The sequence below is a fragment of the Mustela nivalis genome (genome assembly GCF_964662115.1).
Source record: "Mustela nivalis genome assembly, chromosome: 2".
Lineage (NCBI taxonomy): Eukaryota > Metazoa > Chordata > Mammalia > Carnivora > Mustelidae > Mustela > Mustela nivalis.
Window position 1 is genome coordinate 58424037 of NC_139021.1, and position 22945 is coordinate 58446981.

General features: G+C 36.3%; 1 protein-coding gene and 1 long non-coding RNA gene across 14 annotated transcripts in view; one reads left to right on the forward strand and one right to left on the reverse strand.

Moving 5' to 3' along the window:
- STAU2 (staufen double-stranded RNA binding protein 2) overlaps positions 1–22945 on the forward strand; it is a 324564-nt gene that overhangs the window by 54692 nt on the left and 246927 nt on the right. For all 13 annotated transcript variants that reach the window (XM_082719848.1, XM_082719846.1, XM_082719840.1 and 10 more), the window contains 2 exons: positions 9327–9486; positions 18733–18868. In XM_082719848.1, coding sequence (XP_082575974.1) covers positions 9327–9486; positions 18733–18868 — 296 coding nt within the window. The remainder of the gene's footprint in view (positions 1–9326; positions 9487–18732; positions 18869–22945) is intronic.
- LOC309859260 overlaps positions 1–22945 on the reverse strand; it is a 268946-nt gene that overhangs the window by 38974 nt on the left and 207027 nt on the right. The gene's annotated exons all lie outside the window — the stretch shown is intronic.

Sequence of the window (22945 nt, forward strand, 5' to 3'; positions counted from 1 at the left end):
GGGTATTGAGTTTTATATATTTATATATTTTGGATCTCTCTGTATCTATTTAGATACATATTTAGATATGTCATTTGCAGGTATCTTCTCCCATTCCATAGGTTGACTTTTATTTTCGTTGATTCTTTCTTTTGCTCTGTGGAAGCTTTTTATTTTGATGAAGTCTCAGTAGTTTATTTTTGCTCTTGTTTCCCTTGCCTTAGGGGATAATCTCTATAGTAGAGAGTTGCAATGGTTGATGTCAAGGAAGTTACTGCCTTGTTCTGCTTTTGGATTTTAATGGTTTCATGCCTCACAGTTAGATCCTTCATCCATTTTGTATTTATTTTTGTGTGTAGCATAAGAAAGTGGTCCAGTTTCATTCTTTTGCATGTTGCTGACCAGTTTCCCAACACCATTTGTTGAAGAGATGGACTTTTTCCCATTGGATATTCTTTCCTGCTTTGTTGAAGATTAATTGACCTTATAAGTTGTGGTTCCATTTCTGGGTTTTCTGTTCTGTTCTGCTGATCTACGTGTCTGTTTTTATGCAGTACCATACTGTTTTGATCAATACAGCTTTGTAATACAACTGGCAGTCTGGAATTGTGATGCCTCCAGCTTTGCATTTCTTTTTCAAGATGGCTTTGGCTTTTTGGGGTTCACACAAATTTTGGGATTGTTTGTTCTCACTCTGTGAAAAAACGCTTGTGGTATTTTGATAGGGATTGCAATAGATGTATAGATTGCTTGGGGTAGTATAAACATTTTAATAGTATTTGTTCTTCCATTCCATGAACAAGGAATGTTTTTCCATTTCTTTGTGTCCTCTTCAATTTCATCAGTGTTTTACAGTTTTCAGTGTTGTATAGATCTTCTACCTCTTTGGTTAGTTTTATTCCTAGGTATCTTATGGTTTTTGGTGCAATTGTAAATGTGATTGTTTCCTTAATTTCTTTTTCAGCTTCATTGGTGTATAGAAATGCAGCAGATTTCTGTACATTGATTTTGTATCATGTGATTTTACTGAATTTGTGTATCAGTTTTAGCAATTTTGTGGTGAAGTCTTTTGGGGTTTCTACTTAGAGTGTCTTATCATCTGCAAATAGTAGAAGTTTGACTCCTTACTTTCTGATTTTCATACCTTTTATTTCTTTTTGTTGTCTGATTGCTGTGGCTAGGACTTTCAGTACTAAATTAAATAATAGTGGTGAGAGTGGATATTCCCATCTTCTTCCTGACCATAGAGGAAATACTCATAGTTTTTCCCCCTTGAGGGGTTTTAGCTGTGGGTTTTTTAAATATGGCCTTTTTAATGATGTTGAGGTATGTTCCCTCAAAACCTGCTTAGTTGAGTGTTTTTATCATGAATGGATGTTGTACTTTATCAAATGCTTTTTCTGCTTCTATTGAAAGGATTACATGGTTCTTATCTTTTCTTTTATTGATATGGTATATCACATTGATTAATTTGTAAATACTGAACCACCCTGCAAACAGAAATATATCCCACTTGAACATTGTGAATGATTTTTTTTAATATACTGTTGGATTTGATTTGCTAGTATTTTATTGAGAATTTTTGCATCTGTGTTCATCAGTGATATTGGCCTGTAGTTCTCTTTTTTAGTGGAGTCTTGTTTTGGTATCAGTGTAATGCTGGCCTTATGAATTTGGAAGTTTTCCTCCCATTCTATTTTTTGGTATTAACTTTTCTTTAAAATGTTTGGTAGAGGGGTGCCTGGGTGGCTCAATCATTAAGTATCTGCCTTTGGCTAAGGTCATGATCCCAGGGTCCTGGGATCAAAGCCCACATTGGGCTCCCTGCTCAGCGGGAAGCCTGCTTCTCCCTCTTCCACTCCTCCTGCTTGTATTCCCTCTCTCTGCTTTCTCTCTCTCTCTCTCTCTCTGTGTCAAATAAAGAAATAAAATCTTTAAACAAAAATTTGGTAGAATTTATCTGTGAAACCATCTGGCCCTGGACTTTCATTTTTATTTATGTATTTATTTACTAATTATTTTTATTAACATATAATGTATTATTTGCCTCAGGGATACCAGTCTGTGAATTGTCAGGTTTACCCACTTCACAGCACTCACCGTTTCACATACCTTCCCCAATGTCCATAACCCAAACACCCTCTCCATACCTCCCCGCCCCCCTGCCCCCCCAGCCCCCGGGCAACCCTCAGTTTGTTTTGTGAGATTAAGAGTCTTATGGTTTGTCTCCCTCCTGATCCCATCTTGTTTCATTTTTTCCTTTCCTACCCTCCAAACCCCCAACTCTGCCTCGCAAATTAGACTTTCATTTTTTGGGAAATTTTTGATTACTGATTTAATTTCTTTGGTTGTTATTGGTCTGTTCAAAATTTCTATTTCTTCCTCTTTGTTTTGGTAGCTTATATATTTATATTTATCCATTTCTTCCAGGTTGTCCAATTTGTTGGTATATAGTTTTTCATAATACTAATTGTTTGTATTTCTGTGGTGTTGTTCATGATTTCTTTTCTCTCATTTGTGATTTTATTTATTTGGGTCTTTTTTTCTTTTCATTGAGTCTGGCTCAGGATTTATCAATTTTACTAATTTTTTCAAAGAACCAGCTCCTGGTTTCATCTGTTCTGTTGTTTCAGTTTCTTCATTCTTTACTTTTGCTCTAAACTTTATTATTTCCCTTTTTCTGCTGGCTTTGGGCTTCATTGTTGTCCTTTTTCTAGCTTCTTTAGGTGTAAAGTTAGGTTGTGTATTTGAGATTTTTCTTGCTTCTTGAAGTAGGCCTGTATTGCTATATATCTCCCTCCTAGGACTCCCTTTTTTTTTTTTTTTTTTTTTTTTTGAGGGAGAGAGAGAGATCACAAGTAGGCAGAGAGGCAGGCACAGAGAGGTGGGGGTCGGGGAAGCAGGCTCCCTGCTGAGCAGAGAGCCCGATGTGGGGCTCGATCCCAGGACCTTGAGATCATGACCTGAGCCGAAGGCAGAGGCTTTAACCCACTGAGCCACCCAGGTGCCCCTCCTAGGACTCCTTTTGCTGCATCCCAGATGTTTTGGTTCATTGTGTTTTCATTTTCATTCGTTTTCTATGTATTTTTTAATTTCTTCTTTGATTTCCTGGTTGACACATTCATTGTTTAGAAGCATGTTGTTTAACCTCCTTGTATTTGTGGTCTTTCCAAATTTTTTCTTGTGGTTGACTTTAAGTTTCATAGCTTTGTGGTCAGAAAATATGAATGGTATGATCCCAGTCTTTTTGTACTTGTTGAGGCCTGTTTTTTGATTCAGTATGTGGTCTGTACTGGGGCATGTCCCATGTGCACTTGCAAAGGATGTGTATTCTGTTTCTTTAGGATGGAGTGTTCTAAATATACCTGTGAAGTCCATCTGTTTCAGTGTGTCATTCAAAGCCCTTGTTTCCTTGTTGATCTTCTGCTTAGACGATCTATATAGTGCTGTAAGTGGGTATTAAAGTCCCCTACTATTATTGTAGTATTATCAAGGATTTCCTTAATGTTTGTTATTAATTGTTTTATGTATTTGGGTACTCCCATGTTGTGGGCATAAATACTTAAAATTGTTAGATTTTTCTTATTGGATGGTATCTTTTATTATGATATAGGGATCCTCTTCATCTCCTGTTACAGTCTTGGGTTTAAAATCTTGTTTTCATGATGAAAGTATTACTACTCCAGCTTTCTTTTGACATCCATTTGCATGATAAATGTTTCTTCATCCTCTCACTTTCAATCTGCATGTGTCTTTAGGTCTAAAATGAGTCTCTTGTAGGTAACGTATAGATGACTCTTGTTTTCTTACCTATTCTGACACTTTATCTCTTTTGATTGGAGCATTTAGTCCATTTACCTTCAGAGTAATTATTGATAATATATTTGTGACATTTTTCAAAAAACATTTTATTTATTTATTAGAGAAAGAAAGAGGGACAGAGAGAGCACAAGTTGGGGGAGCGACAGGCAGAGGGAGAGGGGAAAGCAGGCTCCCCGCTGAGTAGGGAACCTGATGCAGGGCTCGATTCCAGGACTCTAGGATCATGACTCTAGCTGAAGACAGACGCTTAACTGACTGAGCCACCCAGGAGCCCCTTTAGTGCCATTTTATTACTTGTTTTGTCATTGTTTCTGGAGATTTTCTGTGTTCTTTTTTTGTCTTTGTCACTTCTGGTCTTTTCTTTCCACTCAAAGAGTTCCCTTTAATATTGCTTGCAGGGCTGGTTGAGTGGGCACGGACTCCTTAAGTTTTTGTTGTCTCTCCTTCTATTCTGAATGATAGCCTTGTTGGATAGATAGAGTGTTCTTGGCTGCAGATTTTTCCCATTTAGCATGTTGAGTATATCATGCCACTTTCTTCTGGCTTGCCAAATTTCTGTTGAGAGATCTGGGGCTAGCCTTATGGGTCTTCCCTTTGTACCATATCTTCTTTCTCCATTCATCAGATGATGGACGCTTTGGTTGTTTCCATAATTGGCTGTTACAGATAATGCTGCTATAAACATTAGATTACATATGTCTTTCTGAATTAGTGTTTTTGTATTCTTTGGGTAAATACAAAATGGATCATAGGGTAGTTCTATTTTTAACTGTTTGAGGAACCTCTATACTGTTTTCCAGAGTAGCTGTGCCAGTTTGCATTCCTTGATTTTAATATTTTGTGGAGGATTTTTACATCTGTCTTTATCAGAGATCTTGGTCTGTAGTTTTGATTTATATTGTTTTCCCTAATAATACCTTACTCTTTTTTGGGGAAGACTTTATATGAACTGGTATTATTTCTTCCTACAATATTTAGTAGAATTTATCATTGAGACCATCTGGGCCTGGAGTTTTCTTTGAGGAAAGAATTTAAACTACAGATTCAATTTCTTTAACATTTATAGGACTATTTGGATTACTTATTTCTTCTTGAATGAGCTTTAGTAATTGTGTCTTTCACAGAATTTAAGTTGTTGCGTTTATTGGTTTAAAGTTGTTAAAACTACTTCCTTGTTATCTTTTTAATACTTTAGGAATCTGGAGTGATGTTGCTTCTCTCATTTCCTGATATTAGTGATTTATGTCCCTTTTTTCCCCGAAGATTAGTCTGGCTATAGGTTTACCAATTTTATTAATCTCTGCGAAGAATCAACACTTTGTTTTATTGATCTATTTGGTTTTATTTCTATTTGGTTTTATTTTCTGTTTCATTGTTTCCTTTTATCTTTAATACTTTTTTTTCTCTTCAGTTTTTTTTTTTTAATTAAATTTATTTATTTGTTAGAGAGCATGCACATGCATGTGTGAAGGGTAGGGGCAGAGAGAGAATCCAAGCAGACTTCTCACTGAGCACAGAACCCGGCATGGGGCTTCGTCCCACAACCCTGAGACTTGAGCCGAAATCAAGAGTCAGATACTTAACTGCCTGCGCCCCTGTAATGTAGATTTGATTTGCTCTTCTTTTTCTAGTTTCTTAAGATTGAAGCTAAAGTTAACTTGAGACCTTAGTTTTCTAGAATAGGCATTTAGTTCTAGAGATTTCCTCTTAGAACTATTTTAATGTAATCTTATAAGAAGTAGTATTTTCATTTTTATTCAGTTTTAAAACCTTCTAATTTCCATTTTTTAAAAAATTATTTATTTATTTATTTGTCAGAGAGAGAGGTAGAGTGAGCGCAAGCACAAGCAGACAGAGTGGCAGGCAGAGTCAGAGGGAGAAGCAGGCTCCCTGCAGAGCAAGGAGCCTGATGTGGGACTCGATCCCAGGACACTGGGATCATGACCTGAGCCAAAGGCAGCTACTTAACCAACTGAACCACCCAGGCGTCCCCTAATTTCCATTTTGATTTAATCTTTCACCTATGCGTTATTTAGAAATATATTACTTAGTTTCTAAATGTTTGGAGATTTTCCAGAGATTTTTCTGTTATTAGTTTCTAACTTAATTCCATTGTGATCAGAGAACATACTTTGCTTCATTGAATCCTTTGAATTTATTGAGACTTGTTTTATGGTCTAGAATATCTTCTTTCTTCGTGAATGTTTTGTGAGAAATTGAGAGCAGTTGTATTTTCTGCTCTTTTTGGGTAGAGAGTTCTAAAAATGCCCATCAGGCTTTGTTGGTTTATAGTATGTTCATTTCTACTATATTCTTTGTGATTGCCTATTAATTGCTATGTCACCTATTAAGGGGACATTGTATTTCTGATGTAAGTTGTGGATTTTTTCTTACTTCTCTTTGTAGTTCCATTTATTTTTGCTTCATATATTTTGAAGCTGTGTTATTAGTTAATAAATGTTCTGGATTGTTATGTCTTCTTCATTAATCGATCCCTTTATCCTTGACAAATTACCTTTGTTATCATTGGTATTAATCTTTACTCTGAAATCTACTTTGTTTGATATTAATATAGTCATCTAGCTTTTCATTGACTTATGTTAGCACGATACATTCTTTCTGTCATCTTTATAGCTGAAATGCATTACTTGTAGGAAGCATGTAGTTGGATTTTGCTTTTTTTAAAGATTTTATTTATTGCAGAGAGAGAGAGAGTGAGCACACAAGAAGGGCAGAGGGCCAGTGGGGGAGGGAGAAACAGACTTCCTGCCTAGCTTGGAACCCAGTGCTAGGCTTAATCTCAGACCCCAGGATCATGACCTGAGCTGAAGGCAGATGCTTAACTGAATGAGCCAACCAGGCACCCCAGATTTTGCTTTTTCTTTTTTTAATCAAATTTTACAATCTCTGCCTTTTAAGTGGCAGCATTTACCTCCTTTTGTTTTAATTTTCACAATTCTTTTTTTTTTTTTGTAAGATTTTATTTATTTATTTGACAGAGAGTAAGTAGGCAAAGAGGCAGGCAGAGAGAGAGAGGGGGAAGCAGGCTCCCTGCTGAGCTGAGAGCCTGATGTGGGGCTCGATCCCAGGACCCTGAGATCATGACCTGAGCCGAATGCAGAGACTTTAACCCACTGAGCCACCCAGGCACCCCAATTTTCACAACAATTCTGTGTGTTCTTTTTAGTCCCAGTTTATTAAAGAAATAAGGAAACAGAAAGAATAGGTAACTGTTCTAACTTTGCACATAATAAGTGATAAACCTACCACTTAAACTCATAAATGAGTCCTAGCATTTCTTATTTAAATTATTAAATTTGTATTGTAGTGGGATTCTTTTTGTTTTCTCCAGTTTTATTGAGATATAATTGACATAAAATATTATATTAGTTTTAGGTGTACAATAAGCTAGTGGGATCCTTTAGAGAAGTTTCAGAAAAGCAGAGGTTTGACTTAGATACATTTGTATTTTATAGAATGTTCATGTTGGTGGTGGTCACAAGGATAGTTTGAATGGGGATGTCTTACATTAAGGGAATGGTGTTAGAATGGTCTTACAGTAATTTAGGGGAGAGAGGTTGATATTCCTTGCTAAGACACTGGTGAAGAGCATAAAGAGAGGAGGCCAGATCTGAAAAATATTTTTGAAGTTGAATCAGCAGCTTGATAACTGGATGCAGGTGAGAATGGAGAGAGAAAAGGAGACAAGGAAAACCTCTTGAAGGTGTATGGCCTGTGAGCCTAGGAAAATAGTGACATTTAGAGGATTAGGAAGCAGTAAAGGTTAAATCATATGGATTAATCATGGGAAAAACCAGAAAAATCTAGATTATGGTATATTCTTTTGTTGTGGTTTTTTTTTCCCTTTCATGACATTGACATTTTTAAAGAGTTTAGGCCAGTTGTCTTACAGAATATACTATAATCTAGCTTGTCTAATTCTCTTCCTGTGATTAGATTCAGGTTAAGCATTTTTGGCCAAGAATACTAAATGCTTCTCATTGGGTCATATCAGGAGGTACATGGTATTAGTGTGTATGATTATTGATGATGCTAACTTTAATCAGTTGGTTAAGGTATGTTCTACGTGATCTCCTTCCTGCAAATATACATTTATTTCTTTTTAATTAAAAAAATTTAAATTCAATTAAAAATATCTTTTTAATTAAAAGTATCTTGGGGTTAATATTTTGACCCCAAGAATTAAAGAATTAAATTTAATTCTAAATTAAGAATTTAGAATTGTGAGAAAGAATACATCATCATGGGGGTTTCTGGGGGCTCAGCCCATTAAGCGTCTGCTTTGGCTTGGGTCATGATCTCAGGGTCCCCCAGGTTCAGCAGGGAGTCTGCTTGTCCCCTCTGCTCCTCTCTGCACTCATGCTAGCATTTTCTCTCTCTCTTTTTGTCAAATCCTAAAAACAAAAATAAAAACAAACTTAATACTGAAACACCCAGGAAGGAAAAAAAAAAACAAATTTAGGAGTTGAGTTTACTCCACTCATGAGGGCAGCGGGGCATGCTGTGACCTTGGTTGGTGTCCGAATAGCCAGAAGTTGAATCAGTTACGAACTATAGGACTGTGGGCAAATTCATTCTCTCTAAGCCTGTTCCCTTATCTCTGCATGAAATGGAGAGCGGTTCTTTCATGGGGCTGTCTCAAGAGTCAAGCAAAAATTAATTAATTAAAAGTATCTTGGGGTTAATATTTTGTATTCCTACAAAGTAGTAGGCTTTCTGTGGAAAACAGCAGATTGTGTCGTCTGTAACTTGATCCTCAATATTAGAAGGTGAACGATAGGTTTTGAACTCTCATGGAAATAATGGTGTGAACGGAATATTTAGATGATATAGGAAAGGGTGGTAATGAAATGAAGATGGACAAAAAGAACTTTTGTACCACACCAAGTGGGACCATTGAAAGATTTTTAACCTGAGGTTGGTTGAGGTGATACAGTTGGATTTGAGGAGTTTTGTTTGTTTGTTTGTTTTTAGAAAGAGAGCTTTGAGAAATATTTGTGAGGTTAAAATTAACAGAATTTGGTGACTGGTTAAATGTTGATTGTGGAGGATTGAGAGTTTCCTGGTGACATAATATTTAGAAGGATTTCCTGACTCTTTGACTAGATTGTACTAAGTATGACATTTAAGGTATTAGATTTTATAAGTATTACAGAGGCAGGGCCTTGTGGATTCTCTTAGTTTCTCATCTTCCTTTACTTATTCTGCTTTTATGATGGCTATTTATTTGAATGACATTAACAATTCGTTCTATTTAGGGAAGTGATTTCTTCTTGCTCACTTGTTCACTTAGTGCTGCTCCTATGCCTTTGAATGGATAGAACAGGATCTGGTACAGTCTCTTAAAATGATTTCACTAGGTGGAATAATATTTTTGTGCAAGTAATTTTTAAGGTCACCCCTAGCTCTAAAATTTGATTCTATGGTATATCTGTTTTTCTCTCAGACAGCATATTTTATTTCCTGAAAAATTTAATATTTTCTGTCTCTTTATGTTTTTGAAGATGTTCTCAGTGCAACTGAGTCTTGGTGAGCAGACATGGGAATCCGAAGGGAGCAGTATAAAGAAGGCCCAACAAGCCGTTGCTAACAAAGCTTTGACTGAATCAACACTTCCCAAACCAGTTCAGAAACCACCCAAAAGTAATGTTAATAATAACCCAGGTATGGCACTTACTTGTTTCCTTCTGTTGTGTTGTTGTGTTCTATATGTGCTGTTCTCTGTATTTTTCTTTATAGCAGGCCATTTGTATAGTCAAGAGGTATTAATAGCACACACACACAAAACAACTGAATAGTAATTGAAGGTGAGAGAATGAGGAAGGTAATTATAATTATTTTAAAAATTTGCTTTGTTAATACTCTAAAGATGCATTATTTACTTTTTAAATGTTGCAAAAATACATTTGGATACAAAGAACAGAAAGTATGATTGAGTTTTTTTTTTTAAGGTTTTAAATTTTAATTCAGTGTTTTTAATTTTAATTCAGTGTTATGTTAGTTACAGATGTACAATGTAGTGACTCAAAAGGTCTACACATTACTCAGTGCTCATCCTGATAAGTGTACTCTTTAATTCCTGTTACCTATTTCCCCCATCCCCCCACTCACCTCTCCTCTGATGACTATCATTTTGTTCTCTGTAGTTAAGAGTCCATTTCTTGGTTTGTCTCTCTCTCTTTTATTTCCTTTGTTCATTTGTTTTGTATCTTACATTCACATATGAGTGAAATCATACAGTATTTGTCTTTCTCAAACTGACTTATTTCAATTAGCCTAATACTGTCTTGCCCCATCCAAGTCATTGCAAATGGCAAGATTTTATTCTTTTTTATGGCTAAGTAATATTCCTATGTTCCGATACGTATCTATCTATCTATCTCCTGCCTCTTTATCCATTCAACTATGGATTGACATAGATGCTTGTCTATGCTTGGGCTGCTTCCACAAGTTGGTCATTGTAAATAATGCTGCAATGCCTGAGTTTTTTATGAAATAAAGATAGAGGGGACACCTGGGTGGCTCAGTTGGTTAAGAGGCTGCCTTCAGCTCAGGTCACAATCCCGGGTCCTGAGATCAAGTTCCGCATCAGGCTCCCTGCTCAGCAGAGAGTCTGCTGCTCTCTCTCCCTCTGCCTGCTGCTCTACTTACTTGTGCTTTCTCTCTGTCAAATCAATAAATAAAATCTTTTAAAAAAAGAAATGATTAATCTCTTTTTATATAACATATAAAAATGTACAGTTTAATAATTAAAAATAGTTATTCTTTACTTTGGCTTAATAAAAAATTATACAGTTAGGCCTCAGCATCTTATTTTGCTTGTTGGTGTAGAAATGGTTGATAGAACCGCTCAAATTTAGAATACTTTTGGGAGTTTATTAAGAAACCCACAAATCCCAAAAAAAACCACCTGTGTGTGATATAATGCTAAGTAAACAAATTTTCCAATTTTTATCTCCTAAGAATAATTTTAAAGAGTTGTTCCAGTTGCATGTAATACCAACAACATTGTGCATCCAGTCATCTGTTTGGAAGAGACAAACCTATAGCGGACATAATGCATGAATTGATAACATCAAGTTAATAAAGTTCCATGTTTAGTACTAACTCTACCTCCATTTACTCATTAATTTATTAATTTAAGAGTTTACCTTCTAACAAATAATACTTTTGGTATTTTTGTGATGGAGTAAAAAAAAACTTTTTCCTGCCACAAATAACTCTGTATATTTAATTAGAGTCCATATGCTCCTGCTTATAATCATCTAATGCTTCTTTCTTTCTCATGTGGCATATGCAAAGTAGACACAGTCTATTCTTTCAAGGACAGCTTTTTCCAAAATTGCATGAATTTCCTATTACTCCTTTTCCTTCTGTTCAACTGATTGTAGTATTTATTAAGGAAGTTTAAATAAGCAAAATATTACTACAACAAAGAAAAACACCCATTCTAGTCACTTGAAGTTGGTAAGAGACGGTCTGCTTTTATAATTTTTAAAAGTCTCTTTAGATTATTGATTGATCATTAGTACCACACTGCTGTCTCTATGTATTAAGCACTTGCTTTTATGTATTTAAGAGATATAAAACATTGTCCTTTTCTGTGAAAATTTTACACTTGTATACATAAAGCACATAATTTAATGGTAAAGATTAAGTACCAAGTGAATAATAACACTCATCAGTATTATAAGTAATGATAGACATGGATGGGAGTACTTGAGGGAAGATAACGTCCTTGAGTGGAGAGTAGGCAGGTATAGAGTTGAGGAAAGAATATGCTAGGCAGAAGGTGAGGAAATGCATTGAAAATAGGATTGTGGATGATAGTTTTGGTTAAAAAAAAAATTGGGTGGAGTGGTTTTAATTACAGTGGGTAAGTGACTAGGAAGAGATAAGACTGGAGATACAGTAGGGATGAATTGTGATGGACTTGAATGCCAGGTTTAGGAGATCAGATTTTATCTGTAGTTCAGGCGACTATTGTTCACAAGCTAGCGGATGATGTGTTTACAACAGCATTTTAGGAAATTCAGTTTATATGTGGCTTGAAGATGGAAAATACTAAAAGCAAGATCAGTTAGGAAACCATTGCCATAGTTTATGGGTAAAGAAAAGAAGAAACTCCCGTGCATTGAGTACTATATGCTCCCTGCTCTATCTATGAGAGCTTTGGGAATGGCAGTGGGAATGGAACAGAAGGACCAGTGTTGTTGATCCAGTGGTTGAAGCCATAATAGAGAGTGAGCTGTTCGGAGCATATAGTGTGAAGCAGGAGCAGTGTGTGCCCATCTCTGCATCAGGTCCACTTTAGAGGATTATAATGAGAGGTAAACCAGCAAGGGAGTCGGGGGAAGGAAATAGGAGAGTCTGAAAGACCAGTGGAGATGAGTTTCTGCTGTTGAGTGCTGCAGTGAGCTGAGAAAATGAGTAGCTTTTTGAAGGTAAAGTTACATGCACAAATTATAATTGTAAAGCCTTCATGGTTTTTTGCACTCTGAACACTTTACCAGTACCACAGGCTTTATCAGTACTCCAGAAGCTTCCCTCATACCCCCTTCAAGTGGTCATACAACTCCAAAGGAAGCCCCTATTCTGTTTGTCGGTCTTAAATTCATTGTGCCTGCTTGTTAGAATCATGCACTGTACTCTTTTGTGATAGCTTCTTTTTCTCAGTGTTAAATCTATGAGATCCATCCATGTCGTATTTAACAGTATATAGTATTTAATTGCTATACAGAAGCCATTTCATGAATATACCACAATTTATTTATTCATTGTGCTATTGATGGACATTTAGATTGTTTCCAGTTTTGGGTTCTTAGAAGTAAAACTCCTGTGATCAGTCTTATACGTATACATCTTTGTTGGGAATGTACCTAATATAGGAACTGTTGGGTCGTGGGTTATGCATGTGTTCATGCAAATCAGAATAAGGATTAAGACCAAAAGTCAGTGAGCATACATGAGACAGGTATCATAGCTGCTGTTCTTACATCACAGTCTTTTATTCCTAGACCTATTGGGAAAGGTAAGAAAGCTATTGAGCCATCTTTAGACACAGTGTAAGGAAACTATCATAGTTTTGACCAGTTTGAATAGTGAATTAGAACAGCAATTATGAAATGAGAATTTCCTTGGACATTCAGCTGGAAAAACTTTGACGTTTCTCTCACCTATAAGCCAACTGCTGTAAACTGTGAACATACCATTTTTAAGCAATTTGGAGGCCCAAGCATTTAGCTTTTTACTTAACTCAACATTAAATTTTATTATTTGCTTTTGCCCTGTTTGTTCACCATTGTGTTAAAGTATCTTTTATTTTTATTTTTATTTTTTTAAAGATTTCATTTATTTATTTGAGAAAGAGCGAGAGAGAACAGGAGAGGGGAGAAGGTCAGAGGGATTAGCAGACTCCCCGCAGAGCTGGGAGCCCGATGAGGGACTCGATCCCGGGACTCCGGGATCATGACCTGAGCTGAAAGCAGTGGCCCAACCAGCCAAGCCACCCAGGCACCCTCTTTTATTTTTTTAATTTCAACAATGAAATGGTAAGGATGACAAAACAGAAACAAAAATGAAAATCAAAACCAAAAAAAAACGCCCAAACGTTCATGAGATGTACGGCCAGCATGTAGTCGCAGCTACTTAGGAGGCAGAGGCAGGAAGGTCAGTTGGTCCAGACGTCCTGGGCTGCAGTACGCCATGCTGATGGAGTGTCTGCACTAAGTTCAGCACTGATACGGTGACCTTGGGAGCAGGGGCCACCAGGTTTCCTAAAGCGTGGTGAACCAGCCCAGGTTGGAAATAGAACACATCGGAGTAGTGGGATTGTGCTTATGAATAGCCACTGCACTCCAACGTGGGCAACAGAGCAAAACCCCCTCTCTTTTTGCCCCGTCCCAATTTAGGGAATCCTGTCTCCAAAAAAATAAATAAAATAAAATAAAATAAAATAAAATAAAATAAAATAAAATAAAATAAAATAAAATGTTTTCCCTATTCCAGGTTCATACCTGAAAAAAATACACACATAATAAATGCATACATAATACATCATGTCAAAGTATAATTTTCCTTTCCTACTAGCAATGTGTGAGAGCTCTCTACATCTTGTCAACATTTGGTCTTTTCAGCTTTAAAAATTTTAGCTGTTCTTCTGCGTGTATGGTAATAATTCAGTGTTGTTTTAATTTTCATTTCCTTAAAAACTAATGAGGATGAGCACCTTTTCATATGGTTTTTGGTATTGAGACCTCTGTTGTAGAGTGCCGGTTGATATAATTTTCCCATTTTAAAAAAACCTGTGGTCCCATTCCCCTTAGTATTTCGGTGTATTGTTACCGAATACATGGCCATTCTCCTGTCAGGAAGTTAACATTGATCTGGTATTATCATGTATCACAAAGACTCCATTCTTCCTTCATTGGCTGTCCCAGTAATATCCTTTGTAGGTCCAGGATCTAATTAGGGTCATGTATTTATCATTTCTTTTCATTCTTCTTCAATTTGGAATAGTTCCTCGGAGTTCTTGTCTTTTATGATCGTGACATTTTTTGAATAGTACAAGCCACATCATTTGTAGACTGCCCCTCAATTGAGTTTATCTGGAGTTGCCTCATGATTTTATGCATTTTTAGCATTAATGTCCCAGTGTTGTGGGCTTATTAGTTCACTGTTACCTATCAGGATAAACCTGATACTGATTTGTCCTAGTAGCGATGACTTTTGTCACGTGGTGAAGAGTATGTTTGTTAGGCTTCTCTACTGTAAAGTTAATTAGTAAGTATGTTTTCTTATTAAATAATAAGGAACTAATACGTATTTTCTGAGGAGAAACTTTGGCACTATATAAACATTCTGTTCCTCATGAAACTTACTTTCACCTACCAGATTTGGCATTTACTAACGATTCTTTTCCGAATCAATAATACTCTGAAGAGTGCACAGGGTGATTGATTGATTGATTTATGTGGCTTAAAACAACAGAAACTTATTTTCTCTTAAAGTGTGATGTTTTGATTCCAGTTTTTTTTTTTTTTTTTTTGTTAAAGCTTTATTAGGTGGCATTCTACCCTAGAATTTTCTCTTTCCCCTCATTTTTTTGTTTGTTTGTTTATTTCTATCACTATAGACTCTTGGATTCCTGTTTTACTTACAGGTTTATAATCTATCATTATTTATTTCGATTCTCAATTTGTCACAGACTTGACCAGGGGTTTGGTTCCAGTTGACTTTAGTGTCTTCTACTGTTTTCATCATTCTTGAGCACTGGCTCAGTAAGATGTTCCAAGGTCATCTCATATGTTCCTTATCCTGGCTCTGGCACCAGCCATTTCTTTAAGGAGCCTTGGTTGGTTAATCAATCAGTTCATTCTTTGAACAAATATATACTGAGTGACTGCTGTATTCCAGGGACTATTCTAACTGCTTACAAAGCTGTTTCCTAGAGTGTTAGCAATATGTAGCTCCTTGAAAACTAGCTGTTGCATTTCTCTTTCACCTTCCACATAATGGGAATCCACAGTAGTTACGTATGTTTGTGTATATAACCAGTTAGCCTTGTTATATTTATCACTGATAAATACAGAAGTTTCCTTTAATCTACCAAAAAAACACCAGAGACGGATTCTATGTTGACGGTGTCAGCTTTGACGCCTGAGGATGCTGTGTCATGATCCTCTTTATGCAACGTGGCTCCTGCCAGCACCTGCTGGAGTGGTACTTAGCGTTACTTGCAGGCTCTCATAGTTGGAAATTACTCTCTAAGTGTTTACCGTGGACGCCTTATTGTGTAAGTAGAGAGGCTGTGCACACGCCGTGGTGGCAAACTAGTTCTGAAACAGGTGGAGATACTTGGCCCCCAGAGTCGAAACCTCTTCAGCACAGTTCACACTTGTCTGCTGCTTCTCCATCTTCCTCACGAAGATCAGCTAGCGTTTCTGTGAAGAACATAGACTGCAGCCTTACTTTCAAATGAGGAATTTATATGAAATCATTAATTTAAATGATATGAATACAATCCTTTTACCTAGCTTAAAACCCTGTTTTGGTATAGTATATCCTACCAGGGCCTTAAAATCACCTCACTGATGATTTTTAGACACATTAGTTTCCTGTTTATTGCCCTACTTAAAGGATGAGGTCTTTTTTTAAACATTTTTTTTTTAAAGATTTTATTTATTTATTTGTCAGAGAGAGAGCGAGCACAGGCAGAGTGGCAGGCAGAGTCAGAGGGAGAAGCAGGCTCCCTGCAGAGCAAGGAGCCTGATGTGGGACTCGATCCCAGGACGCTGGGATCATGACCTGAGCCGAAGGCAGCTGCTTAACCAACTGAGCCACCCAGGCGTCCCAAAGGATGAGGTCTTTAAAACTTTTTTACCTTTTCTTTTTTTCTCCATTTGAACTTTTAGCTATTTGTGTCTGTATGATTGTTGCAGAGTAGAATGCAGAATGACATAAATCTTAACAGCTGACTAACATGTTAATTATTAAACTGCAATCTATATGAAATAAGAAAAACGTAAGCTTCTTAAAAAGATATAGACTGCTCTTTGGTGTTAGATCTCTAGAAGACTGTTAGACAGTTTCTAATAAAGCTAACCATAAACAGACTCTATGATCTAGTAGTAGTTCTGCTGCTAGAGACATGCCTAAGAGAACTGAGTGTGTTTATCTGCTTAAACACTGTGACTTTAGACTTATTTGCTCCCAACTGGAAACAACTCGATGTCCCATCGAGACAGAATATATAAACTGATGTATCCATTCAGTAGACTCCTATTCAGTGATTTAAAAAAAAAAATGTTTACAATACTGAAATATTTAACAAAATTGTTATATTGAGTGAAAGAAGCAAGATAGAATAGTACATATTCAGGTTTGAAGAACAGGCAAAACTCTGATGACTGAAGTCGGATTAGGTAACCTGGGGAGGGGTGTATTGACTGGAAATAGCCATGGTGGAAGTTTCTGGGTGATGAAAACATTCATATCTGAATGGTGGTCCCTGAGTGTGTACAATATGTAATGATTTGTAGATTTGTATGCTTAAGGTTTGTGCATTTTACTTATCCCTCAGTAAAATACTATAGGAAAGAAAGAGAAGATAATCCCTTTATTCGTGACTTTCTGTTCCTCTGCCCTGAGTGTTGGTATTAAATTAGGGGTTTGGACTAATTGGACTTACTATTCAGTACGTTACCATTCTTTTCTTTTCTTTCTTTCTTTCTTTCTTTTTTTTTTTTTTTGAAGATTTTATTTATTTATCAGAGAGAGTGAGCATAGGCAGTCAAAGTGGCAGGCAGAGGCAGAGGGAGAAGCAGGCTCCCTGCTGAGCAAGGAGCCTGATGTGGGACTCGATCCCAGGATGCTGAGATCATGACCTGAGCCGAAGGCAGCTGCTTAACCAACTGAGCCACCCAGGCGTCCCTTAACATTCTTTTCTTATGCATATCTTTTCTCTTTTCCACCTCCTTTGTCGTTCTACTGCTTTTTGTTTTTCCCCTTAACCTTGGTTTAGTTCCTGTTCTTATTACCCTCTTTAGTGGTTTCACATAAATTCTTTGAAACTGGGACACAAAGTGAGCAGTTACTGACTCTTGATGGATAGCTTAAGGATGTGGCTGCTGGTTGTGCTTTGTGTCAGGTTCCATCACCCCCGGCGGGTGCTTTCTGCCAGTCCCAGTTTCTCTGCTGCAATGAGGGAACCTGTTTTTGTATGTGATGAATGGAGTCTTAAATGTTTGTTGCAGAAGGCATAATTCCAACAAAATAGTACAGGATTTACACTGAAAAAAATAAATTTTACTTTCTATAAAAACTTCAGATTCGGGGCGCCTGGGTGGCTCAGTGGGTTAAAGCCTCTGCTTTCGGCTCAGGTCATGATCCCAGGGTCCTGGGATCGAGCCCCGCATCGGGCTGTCTGCTCTGCGGAGAGCCTGCTTCCTCCTCCTCTCTCTCTCTGCCTGCCTCTCTGCCTACTTGTGATCTCTGTCTGTCAAATAAATAAATTAAAAAATCTTTAAAAAAAAAAAAAAAAAAAAAAAAAAAAAAACTTCAGATTCATTTGTTATGAACAGAATTCATTTGTTACGAACATTATTTGTTATATGGAACATAATGTTTTGCTAAATAACCTCTTTTGATACTCAAAATAACGTGATGTAATAATTTACTGTGTGTGTTACAGTATTTCAGCCTTTTACAAAAGTAGAGCGAATAAGGTGTTGAACATCTTCATACCCATCATTGCCTTCACCAGTTACCCACATGTGGTGGCGAGTCTTGTTTCTCATGTCTCTCCTCTGAATTATTTTCAAAGAAACCTCAGATGTATTACTTCGTCTGTAAATGCTTCAGTATCTATCTTTAAAGATTATTTCCAGAAAGCGTTAGTAGATTTACTTTGTTCTGTTGTTGGTTATAGAAAAAATTCAAAATGTATTTTCATGAGATAAGTCTAAGAATTACTGATGACTCGGTATTCATTGCTAATTTCAGTTGCTTGATTAGCAAAATATAAAACTATTCACAGATGATAATGTTTTTAATGATTAAATAACTGGGTTATTCCTGGGGTGAATAATACTGATGTTCAACACTTTCTTTATAGTATCCAAATTAAGCAATCTGTGAAATCTTCTGTTCCCTTTGTTTTGAAACAGTTTGACTTTCAAGTTGAATTTTTGGTCGTGAATATACAAAAAATGTTGCAAAAACTCCAGAGAGATTTCATTAGAAACAATTTTCCTGTTTATGTAGTTTGTCTATACACCCCTGAGAAAATCATACGGACAGGCCATCAACTCCCACCTTCTTTCATGGTAATTACATGTAATGTAAGTATGGCTTGTGTGATTTATTATGGAAATATTTCACTTGTGTGCTTTCAATATTTCTTTTAAACAGGTAGTATAACTCCAACTGTGGAACTGAATGGGCTTGCTATGAAAAGGGGAGAGCCTGCCATCTACAGGCCATTAGATCCAAAGCCTTTCCCAAATTATAGAGCTAATTACAACTTTCGGGGCATGTACAATCAGAGGTTTGTATATCTTCTTTGGTTTTGTTCTTTTTATTATTTTTTACATATTGTAAAAGTTTCTGAAACTCAAGGACTATTTTTGGTGTAAGGAATATTTACCTTGGGCATTTTGCATGGAGTTTAGATAAGTTTAGGATCACAAGGAATATTTAAAGTAATACATTTAAAAAAATAACTGGTTTTCAGGAACTAGTTTTTATTGAGGCATGTGAGCCCTATATTTGTTGCAGGCAGGACCATGTTTTAAAATAATGCCACGATATAGTGCTGACTTCTCATTTGACTTGCTCATTTATTTACCAAGAAGATACTTAGCTTAATTAGTGGTTTTCTTTATTTGTCCAAATACATTGCAGACATGAGTATTTTTAATGTATAGGAAGTTTGTTGGAAGGATTTACTAATCTTTCTACACATTGCATAATTTTGTGATAGTTACAGGTATAACAGGATTTTCCTTTACTGGCAAGGCAGAATTTTTTCAAAAAGTTAGTTTTTTTCCTGATCATTTATAAAAGTCATGTAACTCATTGTGGAGAATGTGGAAAATGCAAAATGTTAAAAAGCAAATATAAATAACTTGTAATTCCAGAATTAAATACTTTTAATATTTTGATGTATTTTACACTTTTTAAAATTCTTTGCACATATAGTTGGCCAAAGTGAAGTTATCTTTCTATTCAGTTTTTACAATACTATATGGAGGTGTATTATGTGAATGGCAAAATGCACAGATCTTAAATGTACATTGTGATGACTATTATTTTTATATATATATATATATATCTATACTTGATCGCTTTTTATATGTTTGTGTCCTTACGTGATGACCACCCCAGTCAAGGTTCTGCATGTTTCTGTTACCGTGAAAATTTCCTCAGAGCTGTTTGCACTCATTATACCTCCTCCCAGGAGGAACCGTTGTTCTTTCACCATAGATTAGTTTTGCACGTTATTGAACTTCTTATGAATAGAGTCATACAGTATGTACTCTTCTGTGTCTGGATTTTTTCACTTCATGTGATGATTTTCTCATTTGTGTTTGTTTTTTGTTTTTTTTGAGATTCATTCTTGTTGCTTATATCTGGATTTTGCCCTTTTCTAATCTAAATAGTGTTCTTTTGCATATACATCCCAATCTGTTTATTTCTTGTATACAATATTGTACCCTCTTTTAATTTGATACAGTGATCATTTTTCATATTTTTTAAAAGTTTATTTTTTTTTTAGTAATCTCTACACCGAACATGGAGCTCAAACTTAATGACCCCGAAATCGAGTTGCATGCTCTTCTGTCTAAGCCAGCCGGCTGCCTCTGTTTTTCATATTTTTAAGTGATTTTTGAAAAGCATTTTCAATGACTATACAATGCTTCATTTGGCAGGGTATACTTTACAAGGATACAAACAGGTATAAACAAAGAATACTTGATAAGTATATAAACAAAATGTACCTGTTTTGATCATCTTAGTTGTCCCCTTTTTTTGACAATTATAAATAATGTTCAACAATCTTTGCATACAAATTTTTGTTCACATCACTGATTATTTCCTTAAAATAGATTACAGTTAGGGGAAGACTGGATTAAATATAATATGTTGTCCAATTACATTAAAATTTGTACTAATTACTTAGAGTATATTCTGTTCCATTCTGATAATGCTGAGTTAAAAAAACACATTGTCTTGTTTGATAGTTAAAAGGTGGTATGTTTTTAAATTTTGGTTTTGTTGATTACTTGTGGGGCTGATCAGTTTTCAGATATTTTGATTGCCCTTTTTGATTTGTCTATTTGAATTTGCTAATTTTTGTTGCATTGCTTGGCGAGTCTTCAAATGTGTTGGGAATATTAGCATTAAATTTGTTTTGTTTCATTTTCTTGCTTTGAAAAAACTAGCTTTTAGTTTTGTGTTTGTTTTGATGTGCAACAGTTTTAGAAGTTATATGGCCTAATATTGGTGTGTGTGTTTGTGTGTGTGTGTGACTTCTCTAACTGCTTTTATGCCTGAGAAATTCTTGTGATCAGATATTTGCTAATGCTTAAAAAGAATATTTTTATTGAGATATAATCGACATATAACATTGGGCAAGTTTAAGGTGTCCAGCCTACTGATTTGGTACATTTATGCTGCATTATGATTGCTTTTGTAGTATTAGCTAACACCCCTGTCATGTCACATAATTATCATTTGTTTTAAACCATTTTGTGTATTTGCTAACATTACAGTTTGGATGTGAGAATACATGTGGTCTGTACATCGTAGAATGCCTTTCGGTGTCTTGTTCGGCAGTGGTGTATTTACAATTTAAAACTTAGTCCTGTTCAGATTGTAAGTGGTTTCTTTAAACATTATTGTGTAGGTTCTCTAAGAAAAATGAGGACAGTCTTCTTAGACTTCTGCTTCTTCCCCTTTTCTCCCACGTGTGTCTGGGGGAATTTACTGTGTTGTCTTGGTAGGAACAGAGGGACCCTCACCTTTGTGTGCTGAGCTCCTCTGGTCTTTGTGATGATGTCCCTTGTCCACCAGATAGCTGACACCTTTCTTTCCTGCCCTGCCAAAACCTGCAACTGGAGACATGTAGTCCATTTTTTTCCTGTCAGGTAACTGCAACAGAATATTTACCATCTCTTCCTTGCTCTCTTGACCTGGATCCTGAACTTGCTTTGACTCCCTGGGATGTTCCGTTCTCATACTCTTTGACAGTGTCTCCTGACTGGAGCATCCAGTGGCAGGCTTGTCAGCTCTCAACATGCTGTCCACGCCACAAGGGTGGCAAGAAGGACATAACATTTCTAGTTGCTTCACTTCCTCTTTTTCTGTATAACATACCTATTGCCTTTCTCAAGCCTGAGGTTACCTAATATAAATAAAACTGTTTGCCCACTTAAGCATAGTAGATCTATTTGGTCACCTGAGTTAGGAACACCTTGCCTATCAAGATATTTTACTTTTAATGTACTATAATGAATTGGCTCATAAGGATATTTAAATATTTATTATATTTTGATATCTGTGGCTTTTTATTGAAATCTTCCTGGAGTTTTGATTAGTGGATTTATTACTTTTATTTTTTATCTATTTATTTATTTATTTTAAAATATTTTATTTATTCATTTGACAGAGAGAGATCACAAGTAGGCAGAGAGTCAGGCAGAGAGAAAGAGAGGGAAGCAGGCTCCCTGCCGAGCAGAGAGCCCGATGCGGGACTCGATCCCAGGACCCTGAGATCATGACCCGAGCCGAAGGCAGCGGCTTAGCCCACTGAGCCACCCAGGCGCCCGTGGATTTATTCTTTTAAATGAAAGGAATCTGGTGCTAAAGCAATGAAAAGTCTGACAATAATCTCTGTGGATCATTATTACAGAAAACTTGTTCTAAGGCAGTCATTAAGAGGTGGTTATTCATTGAGAAGGTGACTTTCAATAAATACCTAATGGAAGAGAGGGAGTAAGTAGTGTGTATATCACAAGAGGAGAGAACATTCCAAGCAGAACAAACAGCAAGTGCAAAGCCCCCAAGGTAGGAATGTGCCACGCATGTTGATATCTTCTCCAGGAGATTAGTATGTCTGGAAAAGAGTGAACCAAGGAAGAGAGTATTTGGTATATGAGAATGCGACAGGGTCATATGGTTTGACCTTTTTATTTTTTTTCCTATTGTAGGTCTTCTGTTAAGAATGTTGATATTTTTCCTTTGTTGGCAATTTCTGGTTTCAATATCTGATTCAATGGTTGTCATGTTTTGACTTCTCTAAGAGGTTGTGCCACTAAGAGGCCATTCCCACTTAATGGATAAAGTGGACTTTGCTTTCAGGTTGTTGGAGAGTCTTGAGAATATCCTGCAAATCACAAAAAAGGTAAAAATAAAATAGGGAAGTACTGGTAAGCTGCCAAACCATGTTTCAACTGAAAAGCTCTGCTCACAGAAGGACAACCTAACCTTTACTCATTAGGCTGTAAAAATTAGGATTCACATGGGGTGTCTGGGGGGATTCAATCAGTTAAGTGGCTGTCTTAAGCTTGAGTCATGATCCTGGGGTTCTGGGATTGAACCCTATGTCTGGCTTTCTGTTCAG